This window comes from Bufo gargarizans, chromosome 2 (assembly GCF_014858855.1).
Source record: "Bufo gargarizans isolate SCDJY-AF-19 chromosome 2, ASM1485885v1, whole genome shotgun sequence".
In the NCBI taxonomy this organism is placed as follows: domain Eukaryota; kingdom Metazoa; phylum Chordata; class Amphibia; order Anura; family Bufonidae; genus Bufo; species Bufo gargarizans.
Genome location: NC_058081.1, coordinates 217645124 through 217667100, shown reverse-complemented (window position 1 = coordinate 217667100; position 21977 = coordinate 217645124). Strand labels below are relative to the sequence as shown.

At 41.5% G+C, this 21977-nt stretch overlaps 1 protein-coding gene across 3 annotated transcripts in view; it reads left to right on the top strand.

Annotated features, from left to right (window-relative positions):
• Positions 1–21977, top strand: part of MKLN1 (muskelin 1) — a 76798-nt gene that overhangs the window by 50803 nt on the left and 4018 nt on the right. For all 3 annotated transcript variants that reach the window (XM_044279998.1, XM_044280000.1, XM_044280001.1), the window contains 9 exons: positions 4944–5056; positions 9923–10135; positions 12890–13111; positions 13196–13325; positions 17485–17632; positions 18995–19109; positions 19570–19709; positions 20231–20333; positions 20825–20879. In XM_044279998.1, the coding sequence (XP_044135933.1) occupies positions 4944–5056; positions 9923–10135; positions 12890–13111; positions 13196–13325; positions 17485–17632; positions 18995–19109; positions 19570–19709; positions 20231–20333; positions 20825–20879 (1239 nt within the window). The remainder of the gene's footprint in view (positions 1–4943; positions 5057–9922; positions 10136–12889; positions 13112–13195; positions 13326–17484; positions 17633–18994; positions 19110–19569; positions 19710–20230; positions 20334–20824; positions 20880–21977) is intronic.

The window sequence follows — 21977 nt, the reverse complement described above, 5'->3', positions numbered from 1 at the left end:
AAAACGTAGCAAAAATAGCCAAACTTATCACGTGCAACGATTGGTAGATTTGACCCAAATTACAGCAGGGCAGTCTCGAGCAAAACTGACTTTGCTTTTTGACTGTCTGAAGTTAAAAGGCTGAAACTCTTCTCCATATAATACAATATGAAGACTTATTGTGCATATTTCTCTAAGCCATAATATAGTTAGGCCTTATTTTGATGGGTGCAATATGAATGTATTTTAGTGTCTGTATTACAACAGCAATTAGCTGTAGGTTTGGGTTGGGCCAGTAATTGTGGTCGTAATATGGATGGTCGGGTATACAGCCATCTGAGTTAGCCTTTACTCTCACTCTTTTTATTTAGAAGGCATTTGGTTTCTTAGTCCAAGATCATGACTAATGGTTATTAGTTCATTTCACTTACTGCTTCCAACCAGGATGGTGTGTTTAAAACCTCTTAACGACCCACCATGAAAATGTACCTCATGGATAGCTATCAGTTGTCATTGTGATCAACAGTGTTGTCAATGTACGCATGAGATCAGCTGCTCCGTGCTGCTACTGGAAGAATTTGAGGTAATCCTCAAACATGATCACAGCATTGTACAGGGGAGGGAACACCATTGTAAGGTTACATGCACACGACCGTAAAATGAATGGGTCCGCATTCTATCCTTGAAAAAAACGGAACTGACACGGAAACAAGCAACGTTCGTGTGCATGTAGCCTAAAAGTGATCGTAAGTCCCATAATCACCAGGGCTGGCAACACCATGGACCAAACAAGGGTTCCCAGGCCTGTCCAAAATATTTTGCCTATTAAAGCACACTTGTCGTATTCTTTAATGGGCACCTGCACAGTTATAGCCCCTTTATCGACCCCCCCCAAAAAAATTTATAAAAATAGTTTTGTAAAAAAAAGTAACTAAATAAAAATAAAAAATACACTGAAAACTAGTCTATGCATATCCCAGAATGGTAAAAGCAGGAAGTGCTACATGCCCTGCAAAAAAAGGCCTGATTTTACGCATGTAATTGCAAAATTAAGTTTTACCTTGCTTATTTGTACATATCGGGTAGAAAAACTTTGTAAAAAAATTATACAAAGGGTTAGGAGGAGCCGGTAGGTGGCTGGGTTAATGTAGTCAGAGGGAGTAGAAAGGGGTCTTAGAAAAGGAAGGCCACTTCTGTTACTGTGGTCCCAAGCAAAATTGCCAAGTTGGGTGATGATGCAAGTCGTAGAAATGGCAATCCTAGCGGATACTCCTCTCCCTAACAGGTGCGAGGATGGTAGTGCAGGTAGGCTTAGATAGTAGTTATAGGGGATTCCTTGAACTGGTAGAATAATTTGTCACCAAGGTCGTCTGAACCGAATGGTTTGCCCCCTCCCTGGTGCCAGGGTTTGACATGTGGTGGAATGAGTAAAGTACTGGGAGGGGCTGGTGATGACACAGTTGTCGTGGTCCATGTTGGAACCCATGACAGAATACATGGTAGGTAGAGGGTCCTTATGAAGTATTTTAAAGAACTAGGTTGCAAGCTTAAGGGAAGGACCTCCAAGGTAGAATTCTTTAGCGTACTCCCTGTGCCATGTGCAACACAGGAAAGGCAGCAGAAGCTCAGGGAGTTAAATGCATGGTTTTAAGTCCTGGGGTAGGGCATAATAGTTTGGGTTCCTAAAGCACTGGGCCAACTTTTCGTTGGGGTATAAACTGTACAGCATTCTAAGGATTGTTTGCTGCTGAATAAAAGGGTGTCTGCTGGGTTTATAATACTAGCAGGGGTGGCTGAGTATTTCAACTAGTTATGAGGGGAGGGGCAAGACAAAAAGGAAGTGGTAGATAGGTCGGAGAGGGGCCAGAATATATTGGAGGGTGGAGAAATGGATTATCGGGGAGTTATTAGGTCAGTGGATAGGCAGTTCCACGTGTAACAAAACAATAAAAACCTAGGTGCCCATGGTGGTCTGTAACCATGGAAATGAATCTATACAAAAAAAAGAAGGCAAAATACCGCCAGAGAATAAATATTGCATGTAATCAATTATGCACATGCCTCTGGTCCAAAATCGGATACAAACACCTACAAAACACTACCAGACCGCATGATATAAATATTGCATTTTATTAAACACATTGAAGCAAATGACCATAATAACAGGTGCAGGGAAAAGGCGACATCACAAAGAAAGGTACAATGGTATTAATACATACTGATCCAACAATAAATACAAAATTATAAAGTGCAAGTGCTTTTGGAAACCATCTTAAAAGTTTCAAGCAGTTACCCATAGTGTGCCTCCTCCAAGATGGCGCCAACCCAAACGCGCGTTTTGGTGAACCTTCGTCTGGGGGAAAGAGATTCTGATATTGGTGGTGCCAGGGCTGCTAATATATCCAGTAATATACTATATTGGCACAAGCTAAATTCAAGTAAATGTAAACAAGGCTTTAGGTCCAGGTGGATTACACAAACTCAGTTTAGTTATTGTTGTGCCTGTGGTCATCATTTTTAGAGATTCTCTGGCAACTGGTTCAGTGCCAAGCAACTGGTGCAAGGCATATGTGGTGACATATTAAAAAAGGCCTCTAGGTCTTTCCACGGGTAATTAGAGACCAGTAAACCTAACTTCCATTGTGGGAAAAAATTGAGGACTCTGAAGGGACTATATACAGGTGTATGCGACTGTTAGATATGGTCATGTGACTGCTCCCTGTTTTGTGACCCACAAATTGTGCATGCGTACGTGTAGCTTAATGTCAACGGGTCCACAATTTGTGGCAAAGTATAGGATATACTCTATCTTTTGGGGAAAGGACATATAGATGTGAACAGCACACAGATGCTGTCGACATCTATTTGTCCGTTCCGCAATTTAAAGAATATGTCCTAAAAATGTGGACGTCACGCAGACTATCTCTTTGCCGATCCCCATTTTTAGGACTGCAAAATACATAGTCGTGTGAATATACCCTTAATGGCATAAGTGATAGGCAGCATGGGTTTTCCAAGGACAGAAGTTATCATACTCACCTGATTAGTTGATGAGGTGAGTAGAAGCCTAGACAGAGTAGCGGCTGTGGTGGATATGTTCTTACTGTTCCAAGGCATTTCATACTGTCCCTCATAGGTATTTATTAGGTAAAATAAGGTCTATAAGATTAGAAAGTATAGTTTGTAATTGTCCAGAGAGTTGTTAAATGATTCCTATTCTGAATGGTCCCATATTAGAAGTGATGTAACCAAAGATTCATTGTTGAGTCCCCTATAATTTTACTTATTTATTCATGATTTAGATTAGAAGATGAGATTAATAGCACCATTTCTATTTTTGCAGATGAAACCAAGCTATGTAGTACTGTGCAGTCTATAATAGATGTCCATAAACTACAAGTTGACTTGGACACTCTTGAGTGTTTGGGCATCAACTTGGCAAATGGAGGTTCAATTTGGATAAATGTAAAGTTGCGCACCTGGGTAGTAGTAATCTACTTACATCATAGTATGTCCTAGAGGATGTAACACTGGAAGAGAAACTTCTAGAGAAGAATTTGAGTGTTTGTACGTGTAGATCATTGATTAAATAACAGCATACAATGTCAATCGGCTGCTTCTATGGGTGCCAGGATATTGTCATGCATTAAGAGGCATAGACTCGTGGGGCAGGGATATAATATTACCACTTTACAAAGCGTTGGTGTGGACTCATCTGGAATATGCAGATCAGTTCTGGGCACCAGTCCATAGAAGGGACACTCTGCAGCTGGAAAAAGTACAAAGGAGAGCAAATAAACTCATAAAGGTCTTCCATAGGTTGAGTTCACGCTTCAGTTACTTGGTCAGTTATTCCCATCAGTTATTGAGTCAAAACCAGTAGTGAAACCTACACAGAGATGAGGTATAATGGAAAGATCTGCACCAGTTCTGTATTTTTCACCCACACCTGGTTTTGGCTCACAATAACTGACCAAATAACTGGTGTGTGAACTCAGTCTTAGTTATGAGGAAAGATTAAAAGAATGTATTTAGTCTTGAGAAGAGATGTCTAAGGGGGGATATGATTAACATATACAAATATATAAATTGCTCATACCAAAAATGTTTAAAAGCTCTTCAATGTAAAATCCCCTCAAAAGTCAATGAGCACTGCCTCCGACTGAAGAAGAAAGTCCAGTCTCATGAGGCGACAAAGCTTCTTAATTCCATAGATTCACAGTTCTTACAGTAGTCTACCTCCAGGATGTGGTCACAACAGGGACCGTTTTAGAAAAGCCTTAGATCGGGGATGCTCAACCTGTGAACCTCCAGCTGTTGTAAATCTACAACTCCCATTATGCCCTGCTGTAGGCTGATAGCTGTAGGCTGTCTGGGCATGCTGGGAGTTTTAGTTTTGCAACAGCTGGAGGACCACAGATTGGGCATGCCTGGCTTAGATGAATTAGATGAGTTGAATCCCTTGGTTGAACTTGATGAATTTGTCGTTTGAAAAAATAAAATAAAATATTGAGGTATCCCTTTGTTTTAAAAGCATAGAAAATTGCAAATGTTTCAGAATTTTGGGTAAATTTGGGATTATTTTATAAATAAAGGTGAAATATATTGACTCAAATTTACCATGGTCATAAAGTACAATGGCTTGGATAAGTAAAAGCGTTCCAAAGTTATTACCACATAAAGTGACACATATCAGATTAGCAAAATTAGGCCTGGTCAGGAAAGGGGTAAATGGCCCGGATGTGAAGTGGTTAATATACATAAATAACATTTGCCACAGTGGATACTCGTGTTTGCATCTAGTAAAACTTTCAGTGAACAGAGCCTGACGTTCTCTGTATTATTTTGACTCTGTTTCATGATTAGTATAAGGTCTACATTTGTGCTGGGGATTTTAATAAAAAAAATATTTTTGTAGCTTTTTGTCAACTTTACATTTTAACAGTTTTTTTCTCATTGGACAGAAACTGTATATTTATTCGGAGGCTGGGATGGCACGCAGGATCTTGCTGACTTCTGGGCATACAGTGTGAGAGAAAATCAATGGATTTGTATTTCTAGAGACACAGAGAAAGAGGCAAGTGACGGTATTTTCATAATGAGGTTCTCTTGTTCCTGGTACCAAAATACAGAAACTCCTTCATCTCCTTATAGACTTGTGAAGTGTAGCACCAGCTTTGTGCTGGTTTCAGGTGAACTGGGCACCCCCATTCTCTGGATTGGAGTGGATTTGAGGGGTCAGATCCATCCAATAATGGTTCTCCAATTTTGAAAACCTACATTTAACCCCTTAAGGACATAGGACGTACCGGTACGCCCTATTTCCCGAGTCCTTAAGGACCAAGGACGTACCGGTACGTCCTGACTTTAAAATCGGCATTCCGGCGCCGCAGGGGTTAATTTGAACAGGATGCCGGCTGAAATCATTCAGCCGGCATCCTGTTAAAACGCCAGGGGGGGTCATGTGACCCCCCCGTGTCGGCGATCGCAGCAAACCGCAGGTCAATTCAGACCTGCGGTTTGCTGCGCTTTTTGCAGTTTCTGATCCCCGCGGTCCCTGACCGCGGGGATCAGAAACTTTAGAGTGCCTAAAATCAATATAGAACACCCCCCCCTGCACCCCTGCATGATTTGATGGCGGCGGGTGGTGCAGGGGGGGTGTCGCAGGCGGTGGGGGGCGGCAGGCGGGATCGCGATCCCCCGCCCGCCTCCTATTGCGTAATCGTTGGTGTACAGTGGGTATACCAGGGTGCCAGCACATTGCTGGCACCCTGGTATAAACGGCTGACATCGTTGATGCGATGTCAGCCGTTTAACCCTTTCCATACAGCGGTCCGTACGGACCGCTGTATGGAAAAGGTTAACAGTAAGAGGGAGCTCCCTCCCTCTCCGATCGGGGGGCTGCTGTGCCTTTGCAGCCCCCCGATGGAGAGGGAGAGAGCCCCCAGAGAGCCCCCCGAAGCCCCGTCCTCACCCTTCCCCGTCTGCGAAGTTCTGACCATAACTGAGCAGACGGGGAAGGTTCCCATGGCAACAGGACGCCTGCTCAGGCGTCCTGCTGTCCATGGTGCTGAACAGATCTGTGCTGAAAGCATAGATCTGTTCAGTGTAAGTAAAATACAGTGCAGAACCCTATATAGGTTCTGTACTGTATTATACAGACATCAGACCCACTGGATCTTCAAGAACCAAGTGGGTCTGGGTCAAAAAATAAAAATAATAAGTGAAAAAGGTTAAGAGAAAAAAAAAAAACATTTATCACTGAATAAAAATTAAAAAAATAAAATAAACTACACATATTAGGTATCGCCGCGTCCGTAACGACCTGATCTATAAAACGGCCATGTTACTTTCCCCGCACAGTGAACGCCATAAAAATAAAAAAATAAAAACTATGAGAAAATTGAAATTTTGCCCACCTTACTTCCCAAAAAAGGTAATAAAAGTGATCAAAAAAGTCGCATGTACGCCAAAATAGTACCAATCAAACCGTCATCTCATCCCGCAAAAAATGAGACCCTACTCAAGATAATCGCCCAAAAACTGAAAAAACTATGGCTCTTAGACTATGGAAACACTAAAACATCATTTTTTTTGTTTCAAAAATAAAATCATTGTGTAAAACCTACATAAATAAAAATAAAGTATACATATTAGGTATTGCCGCGTCCGTATCGACCGGCTCTATATAAATATCACATGACCTAACCCCTCAGGTGACCACCGTAAAAAAAAAAAAAAAAAAACGGTGTAAAAAAAGCTATTTTTTGCCATCTTACGTCACAAAAAGTGTAATAGCAAGCGATCAAAAAGTCATATGCACCCCAAAATAGTGCCAATCAAACTGTCATCTCATCCCGCAAAAAATTTGACCCTACTCAAGATAATCGCCCAAAAACTGAAAAAACTATGGCTCTCAGACTATGGAGACACTAAACAATTTTTTGGTTTTAAAAATGAAGTTATTGTATAAAACTTACATAAATAAAAAAAAAATTGTATACATATTAGGTATCGCTGCGTCCGTGACAACCTGCTCTATAAAATTACCACGTGATCTAACCTGTCAGATGAATGTTGTAAATAACAAAAAAAAAAACATGCCAAAAAAGCTATTTCTTGTTACCTTGCCGCACAAAAAGTGTAATATAGAGCAACCAAAAATCATATCTACCCTGAACTAGTACCAACAATACTGCCATCCTATCCCGTACTTTCTAAAATGGGGTCACTTTTTTGGAGTTTCTACTCTAGGGGTGCATCAGGGGGGCTTCAAATGGGACATGGTGTCAAAAAACCAGTCCAGCAAAATCTGCCTTCCAAAAACCATGTGGCATTCCTTTCCTTCTGCGCCCTGCCGTTTGCCCGTACAGCGGTCTACAACCACATATGAGGTGTTTCTGTAAACTACAGAATCAGGGCCATAAATAATGAGTTTTGTTTGGCTGTTAACCCTTGCTTTGTAACTGGAAAAAAATATTAAAATGGAAAATCTGCCAAAAAAGTGAAATTTTGAAATTGTATCTCTATTTTCCATTAAATCTTGTGCAACACCTAAAGGGTTAACAAAGTTTGTAAAATCAGTTTTGAATACCTTGAGGGGTGTAGTTTCTTAGATGGGGTCACTTTTATGGAGTTTCTACTCTAGGGGTGCATCAGGGGGGCTTCAAATGGGACATGGTGTCAAAAAACCAGTCCAGCAAAATCTGCCTTCCAAAAACCATGTGGCATTCCTTTCCTTCTGCACCCTGCCGTTTGCCCGTACAGCGGTCTACAACCACATATGAGGTGTTTCTGTAAACTACAGAATCAGGGCCATAAATAATGAGTTTTGTTTGGCTGTTAACCCTTGCTTTGTAACTGGAAAAAAAATATTAAAATGGAAAATCTGCCAAAAAAGTGAAATTTTGAAATTGTATCTCTATTTTCCATTAAATCTTGTGCAACACCTAAAGGGTTAACAAAGTTTGTAAAATCAGTTTTGAATACCTTGAGGGGTGTAGTTTCTTAGATGGGGTCACTTTTATGGAGTTTCTGCTCTAGGGGTGCATCAGGGGGCTTCAAATGGGACATGGTGTCAAAAAAACTGTCCAGCAAAATCTGGCTTCCAAAAACCATATGGCGCACCTTTCACTCTACGCCCCGCTGTGTGGCCGTACAGTAGTTTACGGCCACATATGGGGTGTTTCTGTAAACGGCAGAGTCAGGGCAATAAAGATACAGTCTTGTTTGGCTGTTAACCCTTGCTTTGTTAGTGGAAAAAATGGGTTAAAATGGAAAATTAGGCAAAAAAATGAAATTCTCAAATTTCATCCCCATTTGCCAATAACTCTTGTGCAACACCTAAAGGGTTAACGGAGTTTGTAAAATCAGTTTTGAATACCTTGAGGGGTGTAGTTTATAGAATGGGGTCATTTTTGGGCGGTTTCTATTATGTAAGCCTCGCAAAGTGACTTCAGAGCTGTAGTGGTCCCTAAAAATTGGGTTTTTGTAAATTTCTGAAAAATTTCAAGATTTGCTTCTAAACTTCTAAGCCTTGTAACATCCCCAAAAAATAAAATATCATTCCCAAAATAATTCAAACATGAAGTAGACATATGGGGAATGTTAAGTCATCACAATTTTTGGGGGTATTACTATGTATTACAGAAGTAGAGAAACTGAAACTTTGAAATTTGCAAATTTTTCCAAATTTTTGGTAAATTAGGTATTTTATTATGCAAAAAAATTATTTTTTTTTTACTTTATTTTACCAGTGTCATGAAGTACAATATGTGACGAAAAAACAATCTCAGAATGGCCTGTATAAGTAAAAGCGTTTTAAAGTTATCAGCACTTAAAGTGACACTGGTCAGATTTGCAAAAAATGGCCTGGTCCTTAAGGTGAAAATGAGCCTGGTCCTTAAGGGGTTAAAAGCCTATTCTAGCGTGTGCCATGAAGGTCTCAATTTCCATTAGCAAATACCACCTTGACTGATGGCATGCTTTTAGGCCATGTTTAAGACTGCACCACAAATTGCTGAAAACCAAAGCCAAAAAAGAGTTACAACCACAATTTAGTATATCTGGTTTGGTTTGGCCAGTCCAGAAGAAACACAGCAGGATCCCAACAGAAAGACTTTTTATTCGATTATTTTAAAGCAATTTTTTTTTTTTTTATATTTGAACATTGACTGCAATCACGTTCATTTTGTAAACTCTATGATGACTCTTTACCGTTCCTTCCCTATGTAGACTGCATGTTTACAGGATTAAGCTATAGCTGTCCCAAAAAGCCAAAAACTGACCAATTGATTCCACATGGAGCTTGCCCCTGTGCAGCTGCACTTCATGAGGACACAAGAGAGGAAATCTGTTCCTGGCATAAACTGGTGACAGATCTCCTTAGCGAAATGCTGGGTCACTTACTTTAATTGATCCAGCTGTTTTTCTCAAATCTTGTATTGAACAGCTCCAGCTTGAACTTCTGAGTCCTGATATTCATGAGCTCCCGGCTCTCTTCAGCACAGATTGACATATTTTTCGTAGAGCCATCAATGGGGTAAGAGGAGGTGAAGAAAGCTTGGTAGCTCATGACTATGAAGACTCCAGAGCCTGCGCTGTACATTACACAGCACAACACAAGATTTTAGCAAAACTGCTGGTTCAGTTCAGGTAAGTGTCACCATAAAACTGGTGGCAGATTCAGTTTAAGGCCACAGTTGCATTGGTAAATTAAAGTACTACATATGCTCCTTTTCAAGCACTCTGGGTGTAATCCTGCAGCATCCTCTATCGATGAGACTATTAAATGTGTTTTGAAACAGTAGAATTGCTTAGACCGAGAGTTGTATGTGAAGTGAGACATGTGGAACCATGCGAGTTTGGTGGGAGAATTATCTAGAAATAAATGTGAAATTTTCCTGTATGACTTATTAAATAATCAAATTGTGATTTCCCTCAGAACGGTCCCAGTGCCAGATCTTGTCACAAGATGTGCATTGACTCTCAGCGGAGGCAGATCTACACTTTAGGCAGATACCTGGACTCATCTGTGCGAAACAGCAAGTCCTTAAAAAGTGACTTCTATCGATACGACATTGACACCAACACCTGGTCTTTACTAAGTGAGGATACTGCGGCTGATGGAGGGCCAAAGCTGGTATTTGATCACCAGGTACATATGTGTCAAAGTTGCTTGGTATTTAACCCCGTAGCGCAAAACGCCGTAAATATACTGCATAGCAATCGGCTATATATTTACGGCATATCGATGACGGCAACTAAGGAACTGAGCCTCGCGTGTCAGCTGTAAAAGACAGCTGGACACCCTGTTGCAACAGCAGAGATCTGTGCTAGTGCCGCCCTTAGAAGCCTCAGTCCATAGCTACCACTGCATTTAAGGGGTTCACAGAGGGAGGAAGTTTGCAATGTACAGAAGCCTTCCAGAGCCAGGGGTTAGTCGGCTAAGTGTCAGTGTAAAACTGACAGGTTGAATACATTGCAATAGATAACTGTTGCAGTTTATTGTACCAGCGAAAAGCCACCACTTGGGACTTAAAGGGAATCTGTCACTGTTACTTCTATATGTAAGTAATGCAAATGCAGTGTGCATCTGTCTAACATCATTTCGACCATGCCTTTGTTAGCTTTACCTGTACTTTCAAACTCCAGAAAATGTACTTTATTTAGTATGCAAATGAGTCCTAAAGTACCCAGCAGGGCCATCGCCAACGGTTTTAAGTAAGTTTTTTTGGCAAGAGATTCAGATTCACGCTTGGGCTGGGATCACATGCACAATGTACAGCATGTGATCCTGGAAGTGGCAGCCACGCGGGATTGCGGTACATCTGGGATATCTCCTTTAAAGAGGACCTGTCACCTCTCCTGACATGTCAGTTTTAATAACTACTAATACCAATTCTAAAGACTCTATTTGTGTGGCTCTATGTTGTGCCATTTCTGTATTCCTGCTAAAAGTTTACAAATTGCCAGCAGTCTGCAGTAAAGGTACTGCTGGGTGTTCCCAGTAGCGGGTGTATCGGATTCTGTCCAGTAAGTGCTGCTGATGTCAGACTGTGCAGGTACACACCCCCAACTTGTAACACCCATCTATACCTTTACTGCAAGCTGCTAGCAATTCATTTTTAACTTCTAGTAGAAATAATATAGGAATGGCACAACACAGTAATAAGAATAGATGCTCCGGAGTTATTACATGGTGAATGCTAGTGGTTACAAAAAGACATGTCAGGAGAGGTGACATGTCCTCTTTAATTATTAACTATATTCAGAGAGATTAAAGCAGAAAATTAAAATTTGGAAAATTGCATATGTTATATATTGGCCAAAATTTCCCACGAATATAATTAATTGAGGGAGATTTATTTAGACTGGCGTTCCCATACACCAATCTTGATCCCTTGTGCGTGGAGTGAGATGCTCCTAATTTATTAAGTGGTAGAGGCCTCTCAATAAATTAAGCGCATCTCTGCCCCTCTGTGTGTCAGAAACTAAGTCCTGCCCCATTTCTTGCCACTTTAGAAAAGTGGCAAAAAAAAACTCAGTTGCAAATTATGGCTCAAATATACAGTGGCATAATACCATAATTTTGGTCCCACAAAAAATATTCTACAGTTTTCAAACCAGCACCTGGATCTGAATACTTTTGTAATTGCATGTAATTATAATTTTTGCATAGTCACTGAGTTATTCAATAAAATTTCTGTATAGCGCCACCTGCTGTTTGGTCTTTTTCTAATTTCTTTGACCTGCTCACTGAGAAGGCTGCACATGCTTAGTTTCATCCATCAGCTACTTCCTGAGCTGTGATAGGTAGAGCATGGACATGCCCCCTGAGCTGTGATAGGGAGAACTGACACGCCCCTCAGCTGCAGCAGAGAATACACGCCCCTTGAGCTGTCAGCTTGATATAAATCTAGCAGAGCAGTAAATGGAGAGATCTCTGAATCCATGTGAGGTACAGGGCTGGTTCTAGCTTTGTTAGAAAGAGATTGGCATGTACTATATGATGTCTGATTTTAATTTTTTTTACATTAATTATGGGATAACCCCTTTTAAGGTCAAAATAGGCTCCATCCTTAAAGTGTTTCTACCACTTAGTTTTCACATAATTAGCTTTCAGACACTAGCAATCCGCTAGTGTCTGCTCTGCCAAACAATCCTAATATAGCTTTTGGGGCAGCCGTTTCGCTAAAAAAAGAACTTATATTGATATGCTAATGACCCTCTAGGTGGTATGGGGGCGTCATTAGCACCTAGAGGATCGGTCTACCTTCACAAAATGCCGCCGCCCAGCGCGTCCCTCCAGCCCGCCCATCTCCTCCGGAATGCGATCAAGTGGACGAATTCTCGCGCATGCGCCGTGCGCGTCTGTATTCGGCGCATGCGAAGTGAATGTCCGACCGCTTCCCTGCTCAGACATCTCCACTGTGCCTGTTCCTCAGGGCACTATGACGTCATCGGCGCAGGCGCAGTGGAGATTTCTGAGCAGGGAAGCGGTCGGACATTCACTGCGCATGCGCCGAATACAGACTCGCACGGCGCATGCGCGAGAATTCGTCCACTTGATCGCATTCCGGAGGATATGGGTGGGCTGGAGGGACGCGCTGGGCGGCGGCATTTTGTGAAGGTAGACCGATCCTCTAGGTGCTAATGACGCCCCCATAGCACCTAGAGGGTCATTAGCATATCAATATAAGTTCTTTTTTTAGCGAAACGGCTGCCCCAAAAGCTATTAGATTAGGATTGTTTGGCAGAGCAGACACTAGCGGATTGCTAGTGTCTGAAAGCTAATTATGTGAAAACGAAGTGGTAGAAACACTTTAAGGTGGTTAATAAACTTACCTTCATTATAGGGGTACAGCTTCCTCGTCAATAACTGTAACCTCTGCATCTTGTATGTTTGTAGATGTGTATGGATTCAGAAAAGCACATGATCTACACCTTTGGAGGCCGAATCCTTACTTGCAATGGCAATGTGGATGACAGCAGAGCCAATGAACCCCAGTTTAGTGGACTTTTTGCTTTTGACTGCCATACTCGAACCTGGAAACTTCTGCGAGAAGACTCTTGCAATGCTGGACCTGAAGATATACAGTCCAGGATAGGGCACTGCATGCTTTTCCACTCTGTAAGTGTGTTTGTACTTTATGTGCACAGCTAGAATAGAAATGAGCTACTGAGAAATAACTGATACAGAATATTTTTTTTCTAGAAAAACCGCTGCTTATATGTGTTTGGTGGACAAAGATCAAAGACCTATTTGAATGACTTCTTCAGCTATGATGTAGACAATGACCATGTGGAAATTATATCAGATGGCACCAAGAAGGATTCTGGTATGGGTAAGTGAATCCACTGTAAATTGCACTACCTGGCCATAAAGTGCAGATGTAATCCCAGCAGGCATGGTACTTGCAATAAAGAATATACAGTGTATACAGTTGAAATTTCCAAATCATAGGTTTTTCAGGAGGAGTTTCAGCCCGTCCAGCCTTCCTCAACTGATAACTTATACTGACATAAAGTAACTTTTTATAGGTGGGGTATTTGAATTACACGGTAGTGATATCCTCAATTCATTATGCAAACAGGAAGTGATGTATATCAAAATTTATATACAAAGTGACGAAATCATAAAGAAAATTATAAAGAAAATGACGGGGATTCAATATAATAATCAATCTCAGATCAAATCCGTCTCTTTCATGAGGATACAAAGATTCTTCACACTATTATCGCTGCATAGCGGTCTGTAAAGGAAAACATATATCATTTCATCACTTGCCCAGATTCGTGACGTCATAATCCCCTGGGTTGTAGGGTATCCAGTGTGAGAATCCAAAACGCTTCTCTTTTCAGTAATAATTTTTTCATTTCACCCCCTCTCCTTGGTTGATGGATTTGTTCTATTATTGGATATTTTAACTGTGAAATTGAGTGTTTGTATTTATGCAAATGGAATGGTAAAGGCAGCAAGAGATTTTTCTTCCGTATGGTGGACTTATGTTTACTAATACGGTCTTTAATGGTCTACTTGGTCTCCCCTACGCAGGGGCACTTTATTAAATATATCACATTTGCAGTGTCGCACGTGTAGTACCCTTTAATTTAAATGCTCTTCCAGTATGTGGATGATCGAAAAATTGACCTTTTTAATACGTTCGAACACTGCACGCAATGCAGGCAGGGGAATGTTCCAGTTTTTTTTTTTTATTCATAAGGGTCTTCTGTATCAGACCACCTCTCATGCCTCCAATGTCCACTTGGCCTCGGAGATTGGGTTTTTGCTTATTACAAATAAGTGGTGGATTTATTAAAATCCTCAATTGAGGGGTATGACTTCCCCAAAATGTGGCAGTGTTTGTTTGTGAATGTTTGGCGTAATTGGTGACTTCTTGTCACTTTGTGTCTCCACTAATACCTTTTTTGAGGATAGCCTCTATCCAAAAATCTAGAAGTCATCTCATCAATCCTTTTCTGGTGGATTTCTGGATCTGTTATTATTTTCTTGACCCTAGTATATTGGGATTTTGGTATGGCTTTTTTTTAGGGCCGGTGGGTGGGCACTTTGGTAATGTAAGGGCTCTTTCACACTTGCGTTGTCCGGATCCGGCGTGTACTCCACTTGCCGGAATTATACGCCGGATCTGGAAAAAACGCAAGTGTACTGAAAGCATTTGAAGACGGATCAGTCTTCAAAATGCTTTCAGTGTTACTATGGCAGCCAGGACGCTATTAAAGTCCTGGTTGCCATAGTAGGAGCGGGGGAGCGGTATACTTACCATCCGTACGGCTCCCGGGGCGCTCCAGAATGACGTCAGGGTGCCCCATGCGCATGGATGACGTGCCATGCGATCACGTCATCCATGCGCCTGGGGCGCCCTGACGTCACTCTGGAGCGCCCCAGGAGCCGCACGGATGGTAAGTATGCTGCTCCCCCGCTCCCCGCTACACTTTACTATGGCTGCCAGGACTTTAGCGTCCCGGCAGCCATGGTAACCATTGTAAAAAAGCAAAACGTTGTATCCGGCAATGCGCCGAAACGACGTTTAGCTTAAGTCCGGATCAATGCCTTTCAATGGGCATTAATTCCGGATCCGGCCTTGCGGCAAGTCTTCAGTTTTTTTTGGGCAGGAGCAAAAAGCGCAGCATGCTGCGGTATTTTCTCCGGCCAAAAAAATGTTCCGTTCCAGGAACTGAAGACATCCTGATGCATCCTGAACGGATTTCACTCCATTCAGAATGCATTAGGATAAAACTGATCAGGATTCTTCCGGCATAGAGCCCCGACGACGGAACTCTATGCCGGAAGACAATAACGCAGGTGTGAAAGAGCCCTAAGATGCTATTTTTATCAGTTTTTCTATACAGATCAGTGTGGAGATGTCCATTCACATCCTTGGTCACTGTGGTATCCAAGACGGAGCATATTATTGAAATAATGTATGTGTATAAACATGGGCTTTTTTTAAAAAGATGACATGAATGCATTTGCGTAGGGCGGGGCCACCTTCGAGTCCATCGCGGTACCCAGTCGCTGCAAATAAAGTGTTTCCAAATAAAAAAATTTCATGCAGTATTAACCGTAACGTTTCCAAGAAAAATTCTTGCTATTTTGTTGAGTAGCTGCTTGAGCGTAAAAGGGCAGGTAAGAGCACCCCGTTGGATACTTACTGCATGGGTGATTGTTTTAGCTGATAACAAGTTATTTAACCCTTACTGATGCAGTGAGGAGCTTCTCATTTCTTAAACAACCATGTCAAAAGACACATCCTGTGGTCGGGGAAAAAATATTAGTCTGTTTCTGAAGGGTCAAATTATTGGCATGCATCAAACAGAGAATACATCAAAGCAGATTGCAGAAACTACTAAAATCGGGTTAAGAACTGTCCAACGCATTATTAAAAAGTGGAAGGAATGTAGTCGGGGGGGGGGGGGGGGGGGGAATCTTGAATGATCGGTGATCACTTAAACATATCCCTGATTTCTACAGTTTTTCTACGATTTGATTTCACCAAACGTTTAATAGTGAAAGTAAGAGCATTTCCACACGCACAATGTAAAGGGAACTCGAGATTGGGACTAAACAGCTGCGTAGCCTTAAGAAAAAAACAGTAGTAGTCAATGAGGCTAACTGGCAAAAACAGCTTCAATTTGCTAAGGAGCATAAAGATTGGACTCTGGAGCAATGGAAGGAGGTCATGTGTTCTGAGTCCAGATTTACCCTGTTCCAGAGTGATGGGCGCATCAGGGTAAGAAGAGAGGCAGATGAAGTAATGCACCCATCATGCCTAGTGCCTACTGTACAAGCCTGTGGGGCAGTGCTATGATCTGGGGTTGCTGCAGTTGGTCAGGTCTAGGTTCAGCACCAGTATGTGCTCCAAGAATTTGGTCAGCTGACTACCTGAAGATACTGATTGACCAGGTTATTCCATCAATTGATTTTTTCTTCCCTGATGGCACGGGCATATTCCAGGATTCATCGGGCTCAAATTGTGAAAGAGTGGTTAAGGGAGCATGAGACATCATTGATTGGCCAGACCTAACCCCTATTGGGGAAAAAAATTAATGCACAGAAATAAATGTTGTGACATAGCAGAATCTTGTGGAAACAATGCCAGAGCAAAGGGGTACCATAATCCAAGCTAAAGACTGTCCAACTAAATATTAGAGTTTGTCTGGGGCATATTTACTAATCCTGTTGATGGTGTAAACTTAAGATGTCTAGACCTGCACCCGGGGGCTCAGCCTGGATGATGAATCTGGTGCAGGGATGCACTTTTCTCTAACTCAATACCAACTGTTGGTTGGCTTACTTTGTGACACCGTTTTAAGCTTGAATTGTCATGCAATTTTTTTGCTAAATGGCACATCTTACGTCACGCACCTTGGCACTGTGGATTTTATTGAAACTAAATGCTGCAAATTGGCAGTTTTGAGCGATTTACATTTAATTTGTAGGTGCACTCACATTGGTAAATATGGGCCAGTGTGTTACAAGCATGTACAAGTATCTTCTGCCACCTGCGTTTTGATAAGAAACATTTGTTTCAGAGAAGACAATAATATTATTATTATTATTATTAATAATATTATATTACAAAGTAATAAATGGTTTCTTAAATTATGGAAAGTGGTTTTCCACCTGTGTTCCCCGGCTCTCAAGAGCAGAGCTGACATGTTACTGTCCCTGTTGATCACTTTCTAAAGATACCAATGCATGTGAAATGAGCGCTCCCTTTTTTAAGCCCCCCGTTGTCTGAAATTTGCATGAATTATTGTGATGGTCGATAAAGTGTGCAACCAGGTCGATGGGTCGAATTCATTTTATTTCCATTTGGCTCTGTTCTGTCCTATCCATGGACTGATTCAGTCCACAACCAGCCTTGGGAATTAAAGAATATAGAGCTCAATAATGTGAATAGGGTTCAGCTTTAAACACAGTTCTTTTGCTTTAGTCCATGAAACGTGTTGACACATTGTTCATCTTGCTACTAACAGTGCCAATGACGGGCTTCACTCAGAGAGCTACCATTGACCCAGAGTTAAATGAAATCCACGTTTTGTCAGGCCTGAGTAAAGATAAAGAAAAGCGTGAAGAGAATGTCAGAAATTCCTTCTGGATTTATGATATTGTTCGAAATAGCTGGTAAGCAGCAATTCTTTCTCATTTTCCTTATTGTACTTACTCTTAGACTGCACAGCTAGTTAGGTTAGAGAGGTTTACAGAGGTTGATCGGTTTCAAGAAGAAACTAGACTATTCGTGATCGACCTGTATTAAAGCACTGGAGCTGCGGCACAGAATCTGTCAGGTAAGGCTACTTTCACACTTGCGGCAGTGTGATCCAGCGGGCCCCGCCGAATCTGCCGATTTGGATGTGGCTGAAAGCATTTGTGAGACTGATCCAGATGCGGATCCGTCTCACAAATGCATTGCAAGAAAGGATTCGTGTCTCCGCTTGTCATGCGGACTGACTGATCCATCTTGTATTTTTTTCCCCACATTTTTTCCGGTCTGCGCATGCGCAGGACGGATCTGGTATTTTAAATGCCGGATCCGGCACTAATACATTCCTATGGGGAAAAATGCTGGATCCAGCATTCAGGCAAGTCTTCAGTTGTTGTTTTTTTATTTTGCCGGAGATAAAACCGTAGCATGCTACGGTTTTATCTTTTGCCTGCTCAGTCAAAACGACTGAACTGAAGACATCCTGATGCATCCTGAACGGATTTCTCTCCATTCAGAATGCATGGGAATATGCCTGATCAGTTCTTTTCCAGTATAGAGCCCCTGTGACGGAACTGTATGCCGGAAAAGAAAAACGCAAGTGTGAAAGTACCCTAAGCATCTATTCTTTATTACAGGTTATACCCTCAGTTGTCAGGTTTTCTCTTGAGACAGGACAACCCCATTACACGGTTTTCTGATTCATATAGTGATGACTCGGGAGAGGTCATCAACTTCGGATCTGTGAGGGTCTGACTTCCTGCATCAGCGAGTGCTGTGGTTTCTTCCTCAGCCATTGACATCACATTCATCAGTCACGTGGCCTAGTTGCAGCTCAGTCCCTTTCAAGTGAATGGGCCAGAGCTGCAGTACCAAGCACAGCCACTCTGCACTGTACGGCACTGTGCTTGATTTTTATTTTTTTTGCCTTTGATTTACAGCCCATTAATAGGCTATTAGTTTTGTTTATTATTATTTTTTTTATTCTTTAAGCACTGTGAGGTGGTTTGTGACATATCAAAGTGCAGCATATGCTGGGTATGGTATTATTTTTGGCATTTTTCTCTGTAGGTTTCTCATTAGGATATCTGAAATTGCTTTATCAATACATCTCTGTGGTCATGCCACCTGCCACAAGTTTTAGGAGGAGGTGGCACTCTTTTTCTCCTTATTCTCAGTATTCTCACTATTATGCAGAGGCTCACTAAACCTTAGGCTTGAAGAGGCCAGTTTATCAGATATTACTCTAGTAATATTTCTCTTTACTGCTCTGCTTTTTATAGGTCGTGTGTGTATAAGAATGATCAAGCGTCAAAAGAAAATCCAAACAAAAGCCTTCAAGAGGAGGAGCCCTGTCCTAGATTTGCACACCAGTTGGTTTATGATGAGCTGCACAAGGTACAACTCCTTATGATAACCAGTATGACAAGTTGCTTCTTTTTTAGGTTGTAGTAACGGCTTCCCAATGATTAACCTTTTCATGAGTGGCAGTCATGCTGACCGCCTGGGTACTGCTACTGCGCCTATGTAATCAAGGAGGGGCCAGTGGCTGTAATAAAGGGCCTTAACCATGCTGTAATGGCAATGAGAAGCTGTTTAATCCTTTTGAAGATCAGCACTGGTTGTCACGTACAAGAATGGCTTTAAAAAAAAATAATAATTTTGATATAGATTTACAGTTACTGTATAACCATGATGCATTTGTTTCACATTGTAGTCTAGTCTATGGTTGTATTCATAGCTATGAATGTTCTTTTAGGTCTGTTTTCTGCTGCAGCGTAGCATGCTGTCCTCCTGCTTTGGATATGTCCCTACAGCAAACAGCAGTTTATTTGATGTTTATTCTTTGATATCGTAGGTTCATTACCTCTTTGGAGGAAATCCAGGAAAATCCTGCTCTCCAAAAATGCGATTAGATGACTTCTGGTCATTGAAGTTGTGTCGGCCTTCCAAAGAGTACTTGTTGAGACACTGTAAATACCTCATTAGAAAACACAGGTACAGAAAAAAAAGCTTTTAAGAGTCTTTTCTGACACATCTTGTACCATATTCTACTATTTGTCAGCACAAAGTCATCTTATTGTGCATGAAATAATCAGCAAGTAATGTCATCGTGAATGACTCTACCTGTAAACATCACAGGTGTTCCTGATGTAAATGTGGTCAGTTTAGCAGCTTATAGAAAGAAGAGATGAGTCTCATAGTGGCCATCCTGACTTTGGAACCCCCACCAATCACATGGGGAGTACTTTGTCTTCCCATATGAATGGAGTGGCAGTCGAGCATGTGCTCTGCCATTGCATTTATTCCCTGTGGGACTGCAAAAGATAGCGGACTAAATCGCTTGCCTATCTTTAGCAACCTCAGAGATTAATGGAATGGTAGTTTGTACACCTACCCATGGCCCCATTTATATGGGAAGTTGGACCCCAACTGATCGGACCAGTTTAAATAAGATTATATTTTTGGAATAACCCTTTTAATGTATTCTCTTATTCTCATTGATTAAATTCTTACAGGTTTGAAGAAAGGGCTCAGACAGAGCCTCTCAGTGCATTAAAGTACCTGCAGAATGATTTATTTGTCACTGTGGATCATTCAGACCCTGAAGAGACGAAAGAGGTGGGGAAATGTCTGTTTACCTACTTGTACATTTTCAGACTTTAGAACAAACCAAAATCTGTCAGTTATTAAGAGGTGTATACTTTTAATACATTAGGCATTTTCTTCAGGAAGCTTTTGACCTGGCATCAGCGCATGCTGGCATCCTCTGCGTCCATAGGACCCGGGATGGTAGCTGATCCTTGACTTGGCATATGACTGCTTCCTTATGCTGTTCATGGTTTCCTCTACTACAGCGCAAGCATCCAGTGCATGCACAGACGCAAGGGATTATGCTTCTTGTATGTGCATTGGATGCCTCCCATTACACGTCACATCTCTGCCACAGTGGAGGAAGCAAGGAACAACCAGAGGAAGCATTCATATGAATGCTAACAAGCAAATCATGGTATTTTAACTTTAAAATGTGGACTGATGTAAATGTGTATATATCTATGTGCTAACAATGAATAATACCTTTTTTTTTTTTTTTTTTTTTTTTTTGTGTGCAGTTTCAGCTTCTTCCATCTGCACTATTTAAGGCTAACAAAGATTTCACCCCTTTGGGTAAGTTAAATCAAGACATTGTAAAATTCCATTTACACAGTGTATGTGGAAGCCACATAGTTTTGAAGACCTGCTTGGTTTTGCAGCGGAGATAGCCCTATGCACCACAAAGGGTGAAGTCCATTACAAAAAGAGTCTATGGCTTTTCTGCAGTATAATGAACATCCTATGGATATCAGTATCTGCAGTATTCTCGTATTTCTATGCAGATCTCTTGCGCTACATGTTGATAGGGTTTTGAAAACCAAATCCACGTGTATTTTACTATAACGTCCCAGTGTGGAATGCACAGTAATTCTGCTATATCTGCAGTCCAAAGCTGCTTTCATATGGTGCAATTGTCTTTTTTTTTTCTTATTATTCCTTGTGGTCCGTTATGTTGAACCACAACACACTTCGACTCTCCAAATCATATAGAATCAGATTTGGACTGGTAGTCAATTTCTCAATGTATTCCTAAGAGATGTTCCTTGTACATTTCATGGGAATGCAGAGAGAGACTGATTTCTGGTCCACACTGACAATGCTGTATAGTTTAGAGGGTCAAGGTGTGGGTCACATGTTGCCACAGATTTGATATAGCAAATGGTTCAAGAAAAAGTCACAGGTAAGGGTACTTTCACACTTGCAACAGAGGAATCCGGCAGACAGTTCTGCCGCCGGAACTGCCTGCCGAATCCATCAAAACGTATGTAAACTGATGGCATTTTTTAGACTGATCAGGATCGGTATGACAAATGCATTGTAATGCCTGATCTGTCTCTCCGGTGTCATCCTGAAAAACTAATCCGGGATTTATTTTTTTGACATTTTTTGCAGTCTGATCATGCGCAGACCGCAATGCCGGAACACTCTGGGCCGGATTCGGCATTAATGTATGTCAATGGGAAAAAATGCTGCCAAGTGTTCCCGGATTTTGGACTGAGATAATACCGCAGCATACTGCGGTTTTATCTCCGTCCTGAAAGGTCAAAAAAACTGAACTGACTACCTCCTGATACACACCGAACAGATTGCTCTCCATTCAGAATGCATTAGGATAAAACTGATCAGTTCTTTTCCGGTATTGAGCCCCTAGGACGGAACTCAATGACTGAA